The 15,707-nt window shown below is 43.5% G+C and overlaps 1 protein-coding gene across 3 annotated transcripts in view; it reads left to right on the forward strand.

Annotated features, from left to right (window-relative positions):
* Nucleotides 1-1,896: 1,896 nt before the first annotated feature.
* Nucleotides 1,897-15,707, forward strand: part of LOC110385478 (uncharacterized) — a 34,129-nt gene continuing 20,318 nt past the window's right edge. For all 3 annotated transcript variants that reach the window (XR_009975196.1, XM_038016361.2, XM_062673052.1), the window contains exons 1-5: nt 1,897-2,064; nt 3,755-3,962; nt 5,504-5,690; nt 14,308-14,457; nt 15,047-15,206. Coding sequence is in view for 2 of the 3 variants with exons in the window: in XM_038016361.2 (XP_037872289.1) it covers nt 1,978-2,064; nt 3,755-3,962; nt 5,504-5,690; nt 14,308-14,457; nt 15,047-15,206 (792 nt within the window). In the remaining variant the exon portion in view is untranslated. The remainder of the gene's footprint in view (nt 2,065-3,754; nt 3,963-5,503; nt 5,691-14,307; nt 14,458-15,046; nt 15,207-15,707) is intronic.

Raw genomic sequence — 15,707 nt, forward strand, 5'->3', positions numbered from 1 at the left:
TGTACATGAGAACTGTTAAGGAAGAGATAAGGTCGACAGGGACTAAGTACAGAACTCGGCTGGAAAACCACCCAAATACCCTAGCTAATGCGTTGACAAAAGTCAGTTACATCAAACGACTGAAACGTCATGATATACAGGGAGTTGGTGACAGATGGTGATCAATGAGGAGTCTCCTGGTGAGGAGCCTCTTCGACGCGATGGCACACGCAACGCATCTGCTCATAGTCCAGGCCTGATCGCAGATAGACACAAAATATTTATATACTCAGTAGACGACGTGTAAGTCGTCGTGGCCTAAAGGATAAGACTTCCGGTGCATTGGTGTCGAGCGATGCACCGGTGTTCGCAGGCGGGTACCTATTTTTCTAATGAAATACGTACTTAACAATTGTTCACGATTGACTTGCACGGTGATTGAATAGCATCTTGTAATAAAAATCAAACCCGCAAAATTATAATTTGCGTAATTACTGGTGGTAGGACCTCTTGTGAGTCGCACGGGTAGGCACCACCACCTTGCCAATTTCTGCCGTGAAGCAGTTATGACTTTCACTTTGAAGGCAGGCTTTGGGGCAGCCGTTGTATCTATACTGGGACCTTAGAACTCATATCTCAAAGTGGATGGCGGCATTTACGTTGTAGGTGTCTATAGGGTCCGGTAACCACTTAACACGAGGTGGACTGTGAGCTCGTCCACCTGTGAACTCAGTATAATAAATATTGTCTGTTTTGAAGTGAAAACTTCTTTAGAATCGTTGTGATTTCAAACCGGATGCAACGGAAAAAACGACAGGTAAGAGACACAAATACAAAAATGTGTAGGATGAAGCCAGCAAAGAATGAGACAGAAATATACATACTACTTAATACAGCGCCATCTGTGAGATTTTTTAATACTAACGTGTGTATGAATTTTAATTTAGGATTATACGTGAAATTAAAATATCAATTCACAGAGGGCGCTACCTTACAATTATTTACTAATGACAAAATTTTACATATACTTAAGACGTTTAGGATAATTGTATTTTAATTTTGGAAGGTTTCACTTCTACCACGTGTTTTTTTCTCTGTAATTTGATGCACCCAACACGAGTCCATGAAAACTAAATGTTTGTCTCGTTCTTGTTAATACTATTTTTGCTGTACAATGTATACATCTATATTTGTTGTATATTTTTGCAGCTGGTAGCACTTTTGGCAAGGAGGTTCGATATTCGAATTCGACGAGATGTCTAAATTCCTGCATTCTCGTCTCACTAACGACCGCAACTTGGTATGGTTCCTAAGGAATGTGGATCTCCATGATGACCTGGAGCTTGACTCAGTCAGTAAGTATTTACAGTCGGCATCATTGCGCCACTTTGAGAAGGCGGCACGACACGAAAACCCTCTTGTCGTGGCTGCCGGAAATTACATACCCGATCCTGTGGACCGAACGGTAAACAGTCGACGTCGCCCTAAGCACGTCATTACGGATCCTCCCAATCCATTAACGGTGCTTTTAGGTACCTCACGCGCCGGTCACCGTCGTCGCCGAACCCGTCGCTTGCGACGAAGGACTCGACGAGTAAACTAACCCATAGACACACTCATAGTAGATTCATTCTCGAAGTAGCCGCTCCTGAGTTGTTAGGCCTCCTTTGGAGGCGCTCAGGCACCTGCTAGCAAATACCAGCCCTCCTGGCTGAGCCTTTGCTTGCCCACCTGTCCTGATGAAACTGGAAAGGCCTCCGGACCAGCAGTAAATCTATAATCATAAAAAAAACTTCGAGTAGCTAAAATAATGCGTGCGCAGTCAGCTTCGAATCCGCGATCCCAACGAAGCGCGCCCGTTATCACTAACCTCTTCAGTAAAAGTGCATTTTAAACACAACAATGCAGTCTGAAATGCAATACACGGTTCGAGCTTGTACGGTACGGACGATCGCAACGCGTTTATTATAATAATTCAGTATTCTCAACGTCAATAAAATGTCTTTCAACATTGATGACCCTCAATACCACATGGGACATCTATTCATGGACTGCATGAGAAGACGACCTGATTCAGTGTGCCAGGTATTGTATTGTGTGCATTTGACAGTCTATAAATTTCTATTCATACATCACGCAAATTATAAAGGCAAAACTTATTTTCGAGTGTGTCAATGAAATGCAATTTTTTTGTTAAACTTCATGCATATACGAGGGCGGCACTGAAAATTTCGGGAATTAACGAAGTGACACAACATTACTATTTAAAAATGTATTTATTGCTTTTCGAAGTATTCTTCGCGAAATTTGACACATTTTTCCATACGATGCAACCAATCATTGAAGCAACCATTCCATTCGGAAGTGTCTCTATTATGTCTCCAAAATGGCCGTTTTGTAAGTAGGCGTCCACATCTTCTTCAGGTGATGAAAATCTCTGTCCACGCAATTTATTCTTTATTTTAGGGAAAGTATAGAAATCATTAGGGCTTAGGTCGGAGCTGTACGGCGGATGGTCTAATAATTCTATGTTTTCTTGCTCTAAAAACTCTTTTGTTCTGTGCGCGGTGTGAGAACTCGCATTGTCGTGATGGAGGACGATGCGGCGGTTGCAGTTCTCTTTACGGAGTTCAGAAACGACCTGTGGCAACAAATGCTAGCATACCATTCTGCATTAACCGTTCTTTGTCCCTCAAGAGGAATAGTCGTAACATGGCCGGTTTTGGAGACAAACGTGGCCACCATTTTTTTTGCAACACTCCGTGAACGAACAATTTTTGTTGGCTTTAACTCATTTTCGAACACCCAAACTCGTGACTGGTTTTTTGTTTCGAGTTCGTACGCGTATATCCAGGATTCGTCACCTGATACAATGTTGTATACAGCATTTGAGGATCCTGCGTGGAATCTTTCGAGAGTTCTGACGCACCAAGTAACGCGAGCCGCTTTTTGCTCTTCACAGAGCGAATGCGGTATCTATCGGGAAAACAACTTTTTTACACCTAATTGTTCATGCAAGATTATTTGTATTTGACTCATGCCAATTTCTAAAGTTGCCTGAATTTCGCGGTATGTCACATATCGATCTTCCTCAATCAGCTTACGCACAGCATCAACGTTTTCTTGGGTGACTGCAGTTTTTGGACGACCTTGACGGGAATCATCACTGAGCTTGACACGTCCACGTTGAAACTCAGCAAACCAGCGATAAATTGTGGTTTTGGATGGGGCTTCATCACCAAATGCAGAAATCATCCGGTCAACACACTGTTTTTGTGTTAAACCACTTCGAAAGTCATAATAAATCATCGCTCTTGAATTTTCTCGAGTCAATCCCATTTTCTCAACGACTAAACAAGTTTGACAAAACCTCGTGACAAGACCGAGAATCTTTTTTTAAATAAATAAATGGTATTCGATTTTTAAAACCAAGGAGTTTTCAATTAAAAAGATTTTAATATGACAGGAACAGTGGAAATATTCCATTCCCGATACTTTTAGTGCAGCCTAATAGAGGAGGAGTTAGAGGTCTTGGGCATGACGTGGGAGGAGCAAGAACAGACTGCCCAAGACCGATGTAAATGGAACGATTTGATTCGCGCCCTACACCCCAGCAGAGGGAAATAGGAAAGAAAGGAGAAGAAGAGCTATTACAGCTTTAAATTGACATTCTTCTTGAATAATATTAACCACAACGTCCTTATCTTTGTGTTTACGTGTATTATCTATGCTTTGTATTAATTAGGCAATAAAATTCGCATTGCAAATTTTTTAGGTAGACGCAGCAACAGGGGAGACAGAGACCAACGCGTCAGTACTACAGCGGTCTGTGCGGTTAGCCAAGTACATGCGGACGCTCGGTCTTAAGCCGGGGGATATACTGGCACTGGGGGGAAGAAACCACTTGGATCTTTATATACCATATTATGCTGCCTTAATGAATGGATATCCTATAACCGGCGTCGATCCACTATTCAAATTACGTACGACTTTTCATTAAATAGTATGAAAGTAAATTCACGGGAATATGTGTGTGTGTTTAGTACTTCATTTTCACGCTACCAATTTTTATATGATGTGTGCTAGATAATTTATATATCTTCTGAAACATTCAAATGTATATTTAAAAGTGCATAACGAGATGTCGATGTCTGTCCCTGACTAACATATACTTAGTCTGGCCATAAATACTGAGACAGAGGAAAAAAAGTTCTATTGCAAATAACATTTATTACTTTTACAGTGTGTTAGTTTAATACATAAATTTAAAACAATTTAAAGTATAAAATGCTTATTCGAAGTGGTCTCCATTGGCTGCAATACAGTCCTTTAAACGTTGAGGCCAGTTATCAGAAAATTTTTCACTGCCAATCGTACGGATTGTTTTAGGGACTCCAAATTATCATGGCGTTTAGAGCAAGCCGTACTCTCTAAAACTGACCATAAATCATAATCCAGCAGAATAAGATCGGGACAAGACGTCGGCCAGTCTTCAGCTCTGATGAAGTCCGAAACGTTCGTTTCCAACCAAGTCTGCGTAGACCGAGCTTTATGACCTGGCGCCGAGTCTTGCTGGAAGGACCATTCTTGATTATTAAACATGGTGTTGTTAAGGGGCTTCACTACCTTCTCAAGAATGGTATCTTAATACACTTGTGCCGGTGTTTTGATACCTTTTTCACAAAAGTATGGCTCAGTCACTCCTTCATAGCGAATACCCCACCAAACCGTCACTGAAGTCGGATAGTTCCCACGTTTCACTCTGTCGACTAATTGGGAGGCTTCCTTAGAGCTTTGAGCATAAACACGGTCATTTTGTTTGTTAAAATGTTGCTCAATTGTAAAAAAATTCTCATCCGTAAACAAAAATTTTCTACGACCTCCCTTTGCGTACCGCTTCAGTAGTTGTTTCGATTTTACCACCCTATTCTCTTTTAAATTCTCAGTTAAGAAATGACCAGTACGTCTCTTAAAGGCTGCAAGTCTTAAGTCATCTTTTAAAATACGCGACATGGTTCTAGGTGCTATCTTCATCTCCCGAGATAAAATCTTTTGCTTTCGGACAGGATTTCTTCGAATTCTTTCCCTTACTGCTTTGACCACCTTTTTCGTACGAACATTACGTGGACGGCCAGATCTTTTTCTGTCACAAACAGAGGAGGTTGTATTGCACCTATTAATAGCCCGGTACACAAACATTTTACTAATACCAAGCGTATGGAGAGTTTTAAAAATTGCATTTGGCTCCATACCTAGTTTGTGTAATGCAATCACAGCGATTCTGTTCTCTTTATCACCCCACTCCATTTTAATATCGCAAAATGTTGTACAATGTATTGGCGCCAAAATGAGAAAACTCAATGAGCAATTTTATAAAAATGACAGATTCCAAATTCAAATGTAATATTTTGTTTATTTTTAGTTGTAACAGTATTTATGGCCAGACTAAGTAATTTAATTTATGAAGAAAAAAGAAGTTCTTTGTAAAAATATGTCCATACGATGAATCCTTATCTGCTCTCAGATGAAATCAAAAGCTTTTTCAAATTGACGCAACCAAAAATAGCGTTTTGTCAACAAAATCAACGGGAGAACTACTTGGAGGCTGCCCGCGAATTGGGCCTTGACACGAGAGTCATCACATTTGACGGAGACGAGCCGATGTCCGAGTTACTAGCTGACTTCGCTGATGACGATATTGCTGATTTTCAGTAAGTACTTTATGAAAATGCCTACTTATTTGGTTTGATCATCCGAAGTAGAACTGGGCCTCAAGAACGAGAGCGAGAGCCCTTCATTCTTCTTGATCGTGCCCTCTCACCTCTCCTTCCAGTCACTGGCCAAGGATCATTTTATTGAGAGAATGAAATATTGAATTTGAAGTCGTCGTGGCCTATGTTCTATGGCCTATTAATGAATGTTCACGATTGACTTCCACGATGGAGGAATAACATCTATACTAATAATATATATTATTATAAATCTACAGTTGTTTTTACGAATGTTCCGTTATAACTACTGAACCATGCACCCGATTGACTTGAAACTTGGTATTCATGTAGAAAATACATGTACTTAATGGATAGGCTAATATTTATATGAGTGTTGGACTCCCTACACCAGTTACGGGGGCGTTAATGTTGAGAATCTTTGTGGGGGTGAGAAATAATAATGTAAATTTTAAATGCCCAGCGAAGCGGACGGGTACAGCTAGTCGTGTAATAAAAATCAAACCCGCAGAATTATAATTTGCGTAATTACTGGTAAGGTAAGGTGGTAGGACCTCTTGTGAGTCCGCACGGGTAGGTAGCACCACCCTGTCTATTTCTGCCGTGAAGAAGTAATGCGTTTCGGTTTTAAAGGTGAGACAGCCATTTTACTGTCAAAATCGAGACCATAGAACTCATGTCTCAAGATGGGTGGTGCATTTTACGTTGTACATGTCCATAGGCTCCAGTAACCAATTAACACCAGGTGCGCTGTGAGCTCGTCCACACATCTAAGATCATTCCGATAGAGGCACCCGTCACGTGCGGACGTGCTCATCGTCCACTCGATCGCCCGGTCTTTGTTCGCCCGGCTTTTGTTAGCCCGGCCATTGTTCGCGCGGCCTGTGTTTGTGGTACATCTGCCGACTAAGTGCTATTTCTGGAAGTTTTTATTTGTTTTGTTTCCTTTTGTTGTTTCTGTGTTCGTGGTACATCTGCCGACAAAGTGATTTCCTGCAAGTATTTATTTGTTTTGTTTCTTTTCGTAATTTCTGTTTTGTTGTGCTTTTTCTTTGTCCTGTAGTAATCGCGCCGCATTGCCACCTGTGTTCAATAGAACCGCTCAGGTCCGAGAAGTTGGGGCCTCGCCGCAAGGCGAGTGTTTTCAAGACCCGGGGCCGCCCCACCTGGGTACTCAGCGATCATGGACGCTGTATTCGCGGAATTCCTCCGACTTCGCCACCCACAGCTCGCCTCGGAGTTTTTGGCCTTCAAGGCCAATCACACTGCGAGCCCTCTCGAGGACTCCGCCGCGCTCGCTGCTCCTGCGTCGCCTGTACCTGCGTGCAGAGCTTCTGCATTGAGCACCGCAGCCTCTGTCGTGCCTGCCGCTCCCGTGTCGCCTATACTGGCGAGAAAAGCTGCTGCGTCGTCCGCCGTGACCATCGTTTCAGCTGAGCGATCATCCGCGGCCTCCGTCGCGCCCTCTAAAACACCTACACTTGCTCGTAGGTCGCCTGCACCCGCCTCCTCGTGCTCCGACTCTGACTCGGACATGGAGGTCGACCTCGCCCCCGCCTCTTCGACGGATGGACTCACCCTGGTACAGAAGGGTAAGAAGCGTGCCGCGGAGTCTCGAGCTCCCGCGGCCGCTAAAATTAGCAAAGCCGTGAACGCGTCGCGCCCCCGCCCTCAGACTCCCGTTGCGCCCCCAGCCCGTGCCACTCCGTCGCCGCGTCCGGTGGCACAAAATAAAACCCAGACCCCTCCCCCGGTTATCCTTCAGGAGAAGGCAGCTTGGGATCGAGTTTGCCTGGCCCTTAAGGCCAAAAATATAAATTTCACGAATGCCCGTAACCTCGCGAACGGCATTCAAATTAAGGTTCAAACACCCGACGACCATAGGGCCCTCTCTTCTTACCTCCGTAAGGAGCGTATAAGTTTCCATACGTATACGCTCCAGGAGGAGCGCGAACTCCGCGTTGTAATACGCGGAATCCCTAAAGAGTTAGATGTAGAGCTCGTAAAAGCCGACCTGTTAGAACAAGGCCTACCAGTGAATTCTGTGCACCGTATGCACACCGGTCGCGGTAGGGAGCCATATAATATGGTTCTAGTCGCTCTCCAGCCTACCCCCGAGGGTAAGAAAATCTTTAACACACAGACCGTCTGTAGGCTCTCTGGTATCGCTGTCGAAGCCCCCCATAAAAAAGGCACTCCTAGCCAGTGCCATAACTGTCAATTGTACGGGCACTCTTCCCGTAACTGTCACGCGCGCCCCCGATGTGTTAAGTGTTTGGGCGATCACGCCACGGCCCTCTGCGCTCGCGACCAAAAAACCGCGACGGAACCGCCTAGCTGCGTCCTGTGTCGAACACAGGGTCACCCCGCGAATTACCGTGGTTGCCCCCGAGCCCCTAAAATAAATCGCCGCGTCGCCCGCCAAAACCGCCTCCGAGCTTCCGGCCCAGACATCAAAACCTCGGCACCCTCTGCGTCGCAGGCTAAGCCAGCGTTCGTTCCGGCGGCGGTGCCCAGTGTCTCGGCCTGGGCAAAACCGCTGCCGTACACGAACACGGCTACAACTCCCTCCTCCGCGATTCGTCCCGCCCCCGCGACTCGTCCCTCTCCCGCGACTTGCCCTCCGACCGCGTCCGACAATCTCGCTTTAGCGATCGACTTCTTTCAGTCGATCAACTTTGAGCGCGTTAACGCTTTGGGTGACGCCATTCGCGCTGCCTCCACTGCACAACACTTTATCGCCGTTGTGCAGGAATACGCCGACGTATACGCGTCATTAAATACGTACGTCCTCCCCTCACTCCGCCGGTAATCAATGGCGTATATAAGTAGAATAAAGCCCCTATCCGTAACGATAGGATTTTTTAACGCTTACGGTCTCGCAAATCAACGTGATCAGGTTTCTGACTTTTTGCGTGACCACCAAATTGATATCTTTTTAGTGCAGGAGACCCTACTTAAGCCCGCGCGCCGTGACCCTAAAATCGCGAACTATAACATGGTCAGGAACGACAGGCTCTCTGCCCGTGGTGGTGGTACCGTCATTTACTATAGAAGAGCCCTGCATTGCGTCCCGCTCGATCCTCCCGCGCTCGCTAATATCGAAGCATCAGTGTGCCGAATCTCACTGACGGGACACGCGCCGATCGTTATCGCGTCCGTTTATCTTCCACCGGATAAGATCGTTCTAAGCAGTGATATCGAGGCGCTGCTCGGTATGGGGAGCTCTGTCATTCTGGCGGGCGACCTAAATTGTAAACACATCAGGTGGAACTCACACACCACAACCCCGAATGGCAGGCGGCTTGACGCGTTAGTCGATGATCTCGCCTTCGATATCGTCGCTCCGCTAACCCCGACTCACTACCCGCTAAATATCGCGCATCGCCCGGATATACTCGATATAGCGTTATTAAAAAACGTAACTCTGCGCTTACACTCGATCGAAGTAGTTTCAGAGTTAGATTCAGACCACCGTCCCGTCGTTATGAAGCTCGGTCGCGCTCCCGATTCCGTTCCCGTCACGAGGACTGTGGTGGATTGGCACACGCTGGGCATCAGCCTGGCTGAATCTGATCCACCATCGCTTCCGTTTAGTCCGGACTCTATCCCGTCTCCTCAGGATACCGCTGAAGCCATAGACATCGTAACGTCACACATCACCTCGACATTAGATAGGTCATCGAAGCAAGTTGTAGCGGAGGACTTCCTTCACCGCTTCAAATTGCCCGACGATATTAGGGAACTCCTTAGAGCTAAGAACGCCTCGATCCGTGCGTACGATAGGTATCCTACCGCGGAAAATCGTATTCGAATGCGTGCCCTACAACGCGACGTAAAGTCTCGTATCACCGAAGTCCGAGATGCCAGATGGTCTGATTTCTTAGAAGGACTCGCGCCCTCTCAAAGGTCTTACTACCGCTTAGCTCGTACTCTCAAATCGGATACGGTAGTAACTATGCCCCCCCTCGTAGGCCCCTCAGGCCGACTCGCGGCGTTCGATGATGACGAAAAAGCAGAGCTGCTGGCCGATACATTGCAAACCCAGTGCACGCCCAGCACTCAATCCGTGGACCCTGTTCATGTAGAATTAGTAGACAGTGAGGTAGAACGCAGAGCCTCCTTGCCACCCTCTGATGCGTTACCACCCGTCGCCCCGATGGAAGTTAAAGACTTGATCAAAGACCTACGTCCTCGCAAGGCTCCCGGTTCCGACGGTATATCCAACCGCGTTATTAAACTTCTACCCGTCCAACTCATCGTGATGTTGGCATCTATTTTCAATGCCGCTATGGCGAACTGTATCTTTCCCGCGGTGTGGAAAGAAGCGGACGTTATCGGCATACATAAACCCGGTAAACCAAAAAATCATCCGACGAGCTACCGCCCGATTAGCCTCCTCATGTCTCTAGGCAAACTGTATGAGCGTCTGCTCTACAAACGCCTCAGAGACTTCGTCTCATCCAAGGGCATTCTTATCGATGAACAATTCGGATTCCGTACAAATCACTCATGCGTTCAACAGGTGCACCGCCTCACGGAGCACATTCTTGTGGGGCTTAATCGACCAAAACCGTTATACACGGGAGCTCTCTTCTTCGACGTCGCAAAAGCGTTCGACAAAGTCTGGCACAATGGTTTGATTTTCAAACTATTCAACATGGGCGTGCCGGATAGTCTCGTGCTCATCATACGGGACTTCTTGTCGAACCGCTCTTTTCGATATCGAGTCGAGGGAACCCGCTCCTCCCCACGACCTCTCACAGCTGGAGTCCCGCAAGGCTCTGTCCTCTCACCCCTCCTATTTAGCTTATTCGTCAACGATATTCCCCGGTCGCCGCCGACCCATTTAGCTTTATTCGCCGACGACACGACTGTTTACTATTCTAGTAGAAATAAGTCCCTAATCGCGAAGAAGCTTCAGAGCGCAGCCCTAGCCCTAGGACAGTGGTTCCGAAAATGGCGCATAGACATCAACCCAGCGAAAAGTACTGCGGTGCTATTTCAGAGGGGAAGCTCCACACGGATTTCCTCCCGGATTAGGAGGAGGAATCTCACACCCCCGATTACTCTCTTTAGACAACCCATACCCTGGGCCAGGAAGGTCAAGTACCTGGGCGTTACCCTGGATGCATCGATGACATTCCGCCCGCATATAAAATCAGTCCGTGACCGTGCCGCGTTTATTCTCGGTAGACTCTACCCCATGATCTGTAAGCGGAGTAAAATGTCCCTTCGGAACAAGGTGACACTTTACAAAACTTGCATAAGGCCCGTCATGACTTACGCGAGTGTGGTGTTCGCTCACGCGGCCCGCACACACATAGACACCCTCCAATCCCTACAATCCCGCTTTTGCAGGTTAGCTGTCGGGGCTCCGTGGTTCGTGAGGAACGTTGACCTACACGACGACCTGGGCCTCGAATCAATTCGGAAATACATGAAGTCAGCGTCGGAACGATACTTCGATAAGACTATGCGTCATGATAATCGCCTTATCGTTGCCGCCGCTGACTACTCCCCGAATCCTGATCATGCAGGAGCCAGTCACCGTCGACGCCCTAGACACGTCCTTACGGATCCATCAGATCCAATAACCTTTGCATTAGATGCCTTCAGCTCTAATACTAGGGGCAGGCTTAGGGACCCCGGTAACCGTACTCGTCGAACTCGACAAAGAGGTCGACGTGCAACCTAACCCATGCATCAGCCCGCTGAGTTTCTCGCCGGATCTTCTCAGCGGGTCGCGATTCCGATCCGGTAGTAGATTCATTCGCGAAACAATTGCTCTTGAGTTGTTAGGTCTCCTTCGGAGGCGCTCGGGCAGTTGTTAGCAAATCCCACCCCTCTTGGCTGAGCCTTTGCTCGCCCACCTGTCCTGGTGAAACTGGAAAGGCCTTCGGGCCACCAGTAAACTTTCAATCATAAAAAAAAAAAAAAAAAAAAAAAAAAAACATCTAAGAAATAAAAAAAAAACAAAAAAAAATCAGTACATTTATGCCGTAAGTCTAGCGCGGTATAAATTGTTGCTTTTTTAACCTATTCGCCGGTAGCCTAAGAGGCTATTCCAGCTACGCCCGAACGGCTGGTGAGCTCACGGGCTCAACCCGAGAGAATTTGCTAACACTAGCCCTAATAAATAATAGTTTAAAAAATCTAACAAAATACGCTTTTATAGAAAATCCAACTAAAAAATTGAAAATAAATATTTAATAAATTTGAATTAAAAATAGTCTAAGAAAAAATGATTTTATTGTAAAAAAGCGTGGGGTGCTTTTCAGGATATTATTAAAATAACCTTTCGACTCTCATATCTGTTCATAAAATATTTATAACTACTGATACCATGGTAGCCGTATGAAAAAATAACATCTTTTTTTTATTACATATTTATTAAAGCCATACATACACACACGTATTAGGTTAAGCCGGCTAATTACATAAAATAATATAATAATATAATAACATCTTAATTAAAATAAATAAATAACGATACTTATTTTGTTATGCTTCATTATACGAGTGTTTGGGTGGTTTGAAGGTGAGGACAAACGACATAACAATAAAATTGAGTCTTCGACCTTCCTGACACTTCACTAGTCTGCATTAAACATCTCTTATTTATTAGTTATATTTTAAAGAATAACAACACATTCGTCCTCCGTGACCGCGATAACTACGAAATAGGTATTCGTAAAGTCGGAAACATGGTAAGAAAAAATAAATGAGTTATCGAACAGTAAAAATAAAAGTAATTGATCGGAAGAAAATCTGTTTAAACACCAAACGGTGTATATATTTTTTTCTCGATTGTACTATATCTACATTAATGCAAAATTGAAAACAGGATTTTACGACTTGCAAAATTTTACTCGACTACTATATGTATAATATCTATCTACTTAAAAAAATATAATATATTTTTGTTGCGTGTTAGTCCGATGTTTTTTGTGCCCTGATGTAATTCAGTTTTATTCGTTACTCTGATTTACGGAGATGAAACAGGGTTTTTTTTTTATTTTTACAAAAAGAGAATGAATTTAAACTCGCCGCCTAACCTTGAGCCAAAATAAATATGTACCTACTTTATCAAACTCCAGAATGCATTAAAATAGCCGTTTATTCAAACGGAACAAAAGATTGTTTTGGTTGAGATGAAAAACACACACACTCATTCTTCTTTCACTCTTGAATAATATAGTTGCACCGGTATTTAAATGCAAGTTACGCAAAAGCATTAATCCTAACTTAAGCTATGTTTGATATGTTTCAACGGGAGTACATATGACCAGGTACTTAAAAATCAAGAATGTAGCTAGCAAGCAAATACATCAGAATATTTAACAATATTTAATACATGACAATAATTGTGTGAAATGTAATGTTGTTAATAAAGAAGGCGAAGAAGCATTAATCCGAAAAGGCATCCGCCAATAACATATTTTTTTATTTTTTTTTATAATAATAAATATTTACTAACAATCACGCCACTTTAACTGGTCCCGTGATAAGTTCGTAAAGAACTTGTGTTACAGGTACCAGATAACAGAAATAAATGTAAGATTTTTATTATACACATACATATATTTAATATACATCCATAACCCTGGAAAAGACATTTATATTTATCATACAAATATCTTCCCTTGGCGGGATTCGAACCCGCGACCCCCTTGTGCAGTGACCATGTCACTTACCACTACTCCAGACCGCCTTTGTAATGCATTGTGATAGATTAAGTGCAACGATTTAAATACCAATTAATTAAAATTAAATACTATAACGAGTTACAAAAAAGCATTAAATTTTACAAAATGTTTAGGCGACTCAGTGTAGCTAGATGATAACTCAATATACAAACAAATAAAGGTTTAATCATGAAGGTTTTGGTTGTATAGGGCATCGACTTAAAAAAAACGCTTCAAAGATGCATAGACAATAGATAGATTTGTGGGATGCTCATTGGTTTCAAAATTGTATTAGAGCAAATAATACTTACTGATGACGACACCTGTGCCGTTAACGAAACTATTATTTTTTTAATATTTTTGAAGAAATACGACGTTACGGTACAATCAAAAGAAATTAGCAATGCAAGAGGTAAAACCAACCACTGCCTATTACTATTACTGTTTACTGGTGGTAGGACCTCTTGTGAGTCCGCACGGGTAGGTACCACCGCCCCACCTATTTCTGCCGTGAAGCAGTAATGCGTTTCGGTTTGAAGGGTGGGGCAGCCGTTGTGACTATACTGAGACCTTAGAACTATATCTCAAGGTGTGTGGCGCATTTACGTTGTAGATGACTATGGGCTCCAGTAACCACTTAACATCAGGTGGGCTGTGATCTCGTCCTCACATCTAAGCAATAAAAAAATAAAAATAAAAAAAAACTATAATCAGAACGCTTCCATAGAACCCCGTGCCTATTCAACTTTTTCAGAGTCTGGAAAGGCCGGTGGTCGTGTCTTCATTGACTGCAACAGTCGGGTTAATTAAGGTGACAGGAAAAGATGCGCATCGCCAAAGGCCTAATAATCTCTATGAAATTCGAATTAAGTAACCTAAGTAAGTAAGCAGTTCGGATGATTTTGTTACAGGCCGGCCACTTTCGATTTAGACAAGGTTTACGTCTGGCTGATTAGCACTGGTGGTACATCGGGAGCTCTGAAAGTAGCTGCCATCAAACACAAAGCTTGGATTAGAAAAGCGATTTCATTCACTTTGTGTCTGCTTGAATTAAACGATAAGTAAGTATAGACACGAATTTAGAAAAATACAGAAAATCAAGTGATCTGATCTCTCTAGAGCCCATCAGTTAGTATATATAAGCGACCTGTCTCATATACGGTAAACACTGCCAAAATTGTTCAATATAGAACATGGCCAGACAATGCATATTTTTGACGTTTTACTCACTATACATTTGTCCGTTCAATTTGATTTTTGACCCTCAGACACAGCCCACTGAGTTTCTCGCCGGATCTTCTCAGTGGGTCGCGTTTCCAATCTGGTGGTAGATTCTGCGAAGCACGGCTCTTGCTAGGGTTCGTGTTAGCAACGTCATCAGGTTTGAGCCTCGTGAGCTCACCTACTAGTTAAGGGGACGCTGATTATAGCCTTTCGAGGCTATCAGCTTTGGTAGGTAAAAAAAAAAATGATTTTTGTAATTAATTCAAACTATCTTCGCGACGTGCTTTAGCAGAGAACCAGACGACAATTGATAGAAATGGGAAGAAATATATCTTTTTTTTAACACGCAATCCTGTTGGTGAATATTTTTCGACAATTTTTTTCATTTGACTCATACATAACCTTTTTCTTTTTTTTTGTTCGTAGAGATGATACCAGTCCAGTAATTGCGCTGAATCTGTCTCCCGTGCAATGGGTGTCGGGACTTTTTAACGCAATGAGCGCACCGCTTCTCAACCAAACAAAGGTACAGACGTCAGCGCTACTTACAATGGAACATGTCGTTGAGATCATAAACAAGTACAAGGTATGGTATCTCACTTGCTTCCAATTAAAACTTACTTTTTCTATTAAATATGGCGTTTATTATTTACTAAGTTACAAATAATTCACGGACGATCGGTAAGTTCAGGTACAGGAGGGCTCTCCTATATATAGCACGGTATTTTACAACACATTTCCACTCAAACACGAATAGAAAAATTTCCCAAATCCCTCTTAAAGCACGATACTTCTAAAACACGATAAAGATATTTTTGTTTAAAATTATTTAGAAAATTACATTATCCACTATTAATTAATTCTTCATATTCAGATTCAACCCTTTAGACTTCAAATTATGGTCAGTTTTAGAGGACATGGCCTGCTCTAAACGACACGGCGACATTGAATCTCTTTAAAAAATCTTTGGAGGAAGCAGTGGCGAAATTTTCCTTGGAAACAGTGCGTAAATTCATAGATTCGTGGCCAAACAGATTAAAGGCCTGTATAAAGCTAAAGGTGGCCATTTAAATTTTTTTTTTTTTTT

Source organism: Bombyx mori, chromosome 16 (genome assembly GCF_030269925.1).
Source record: "Bombyx mori chromosome 16, ASM3026992v2".
In the NCBI taxonomy this organism is placed as follows: Eukaryota; Metazoa; Arthropoda; class Insecta; order Lepidoptera; family Bombycidae; genus Bombyx; species Bombyx mori.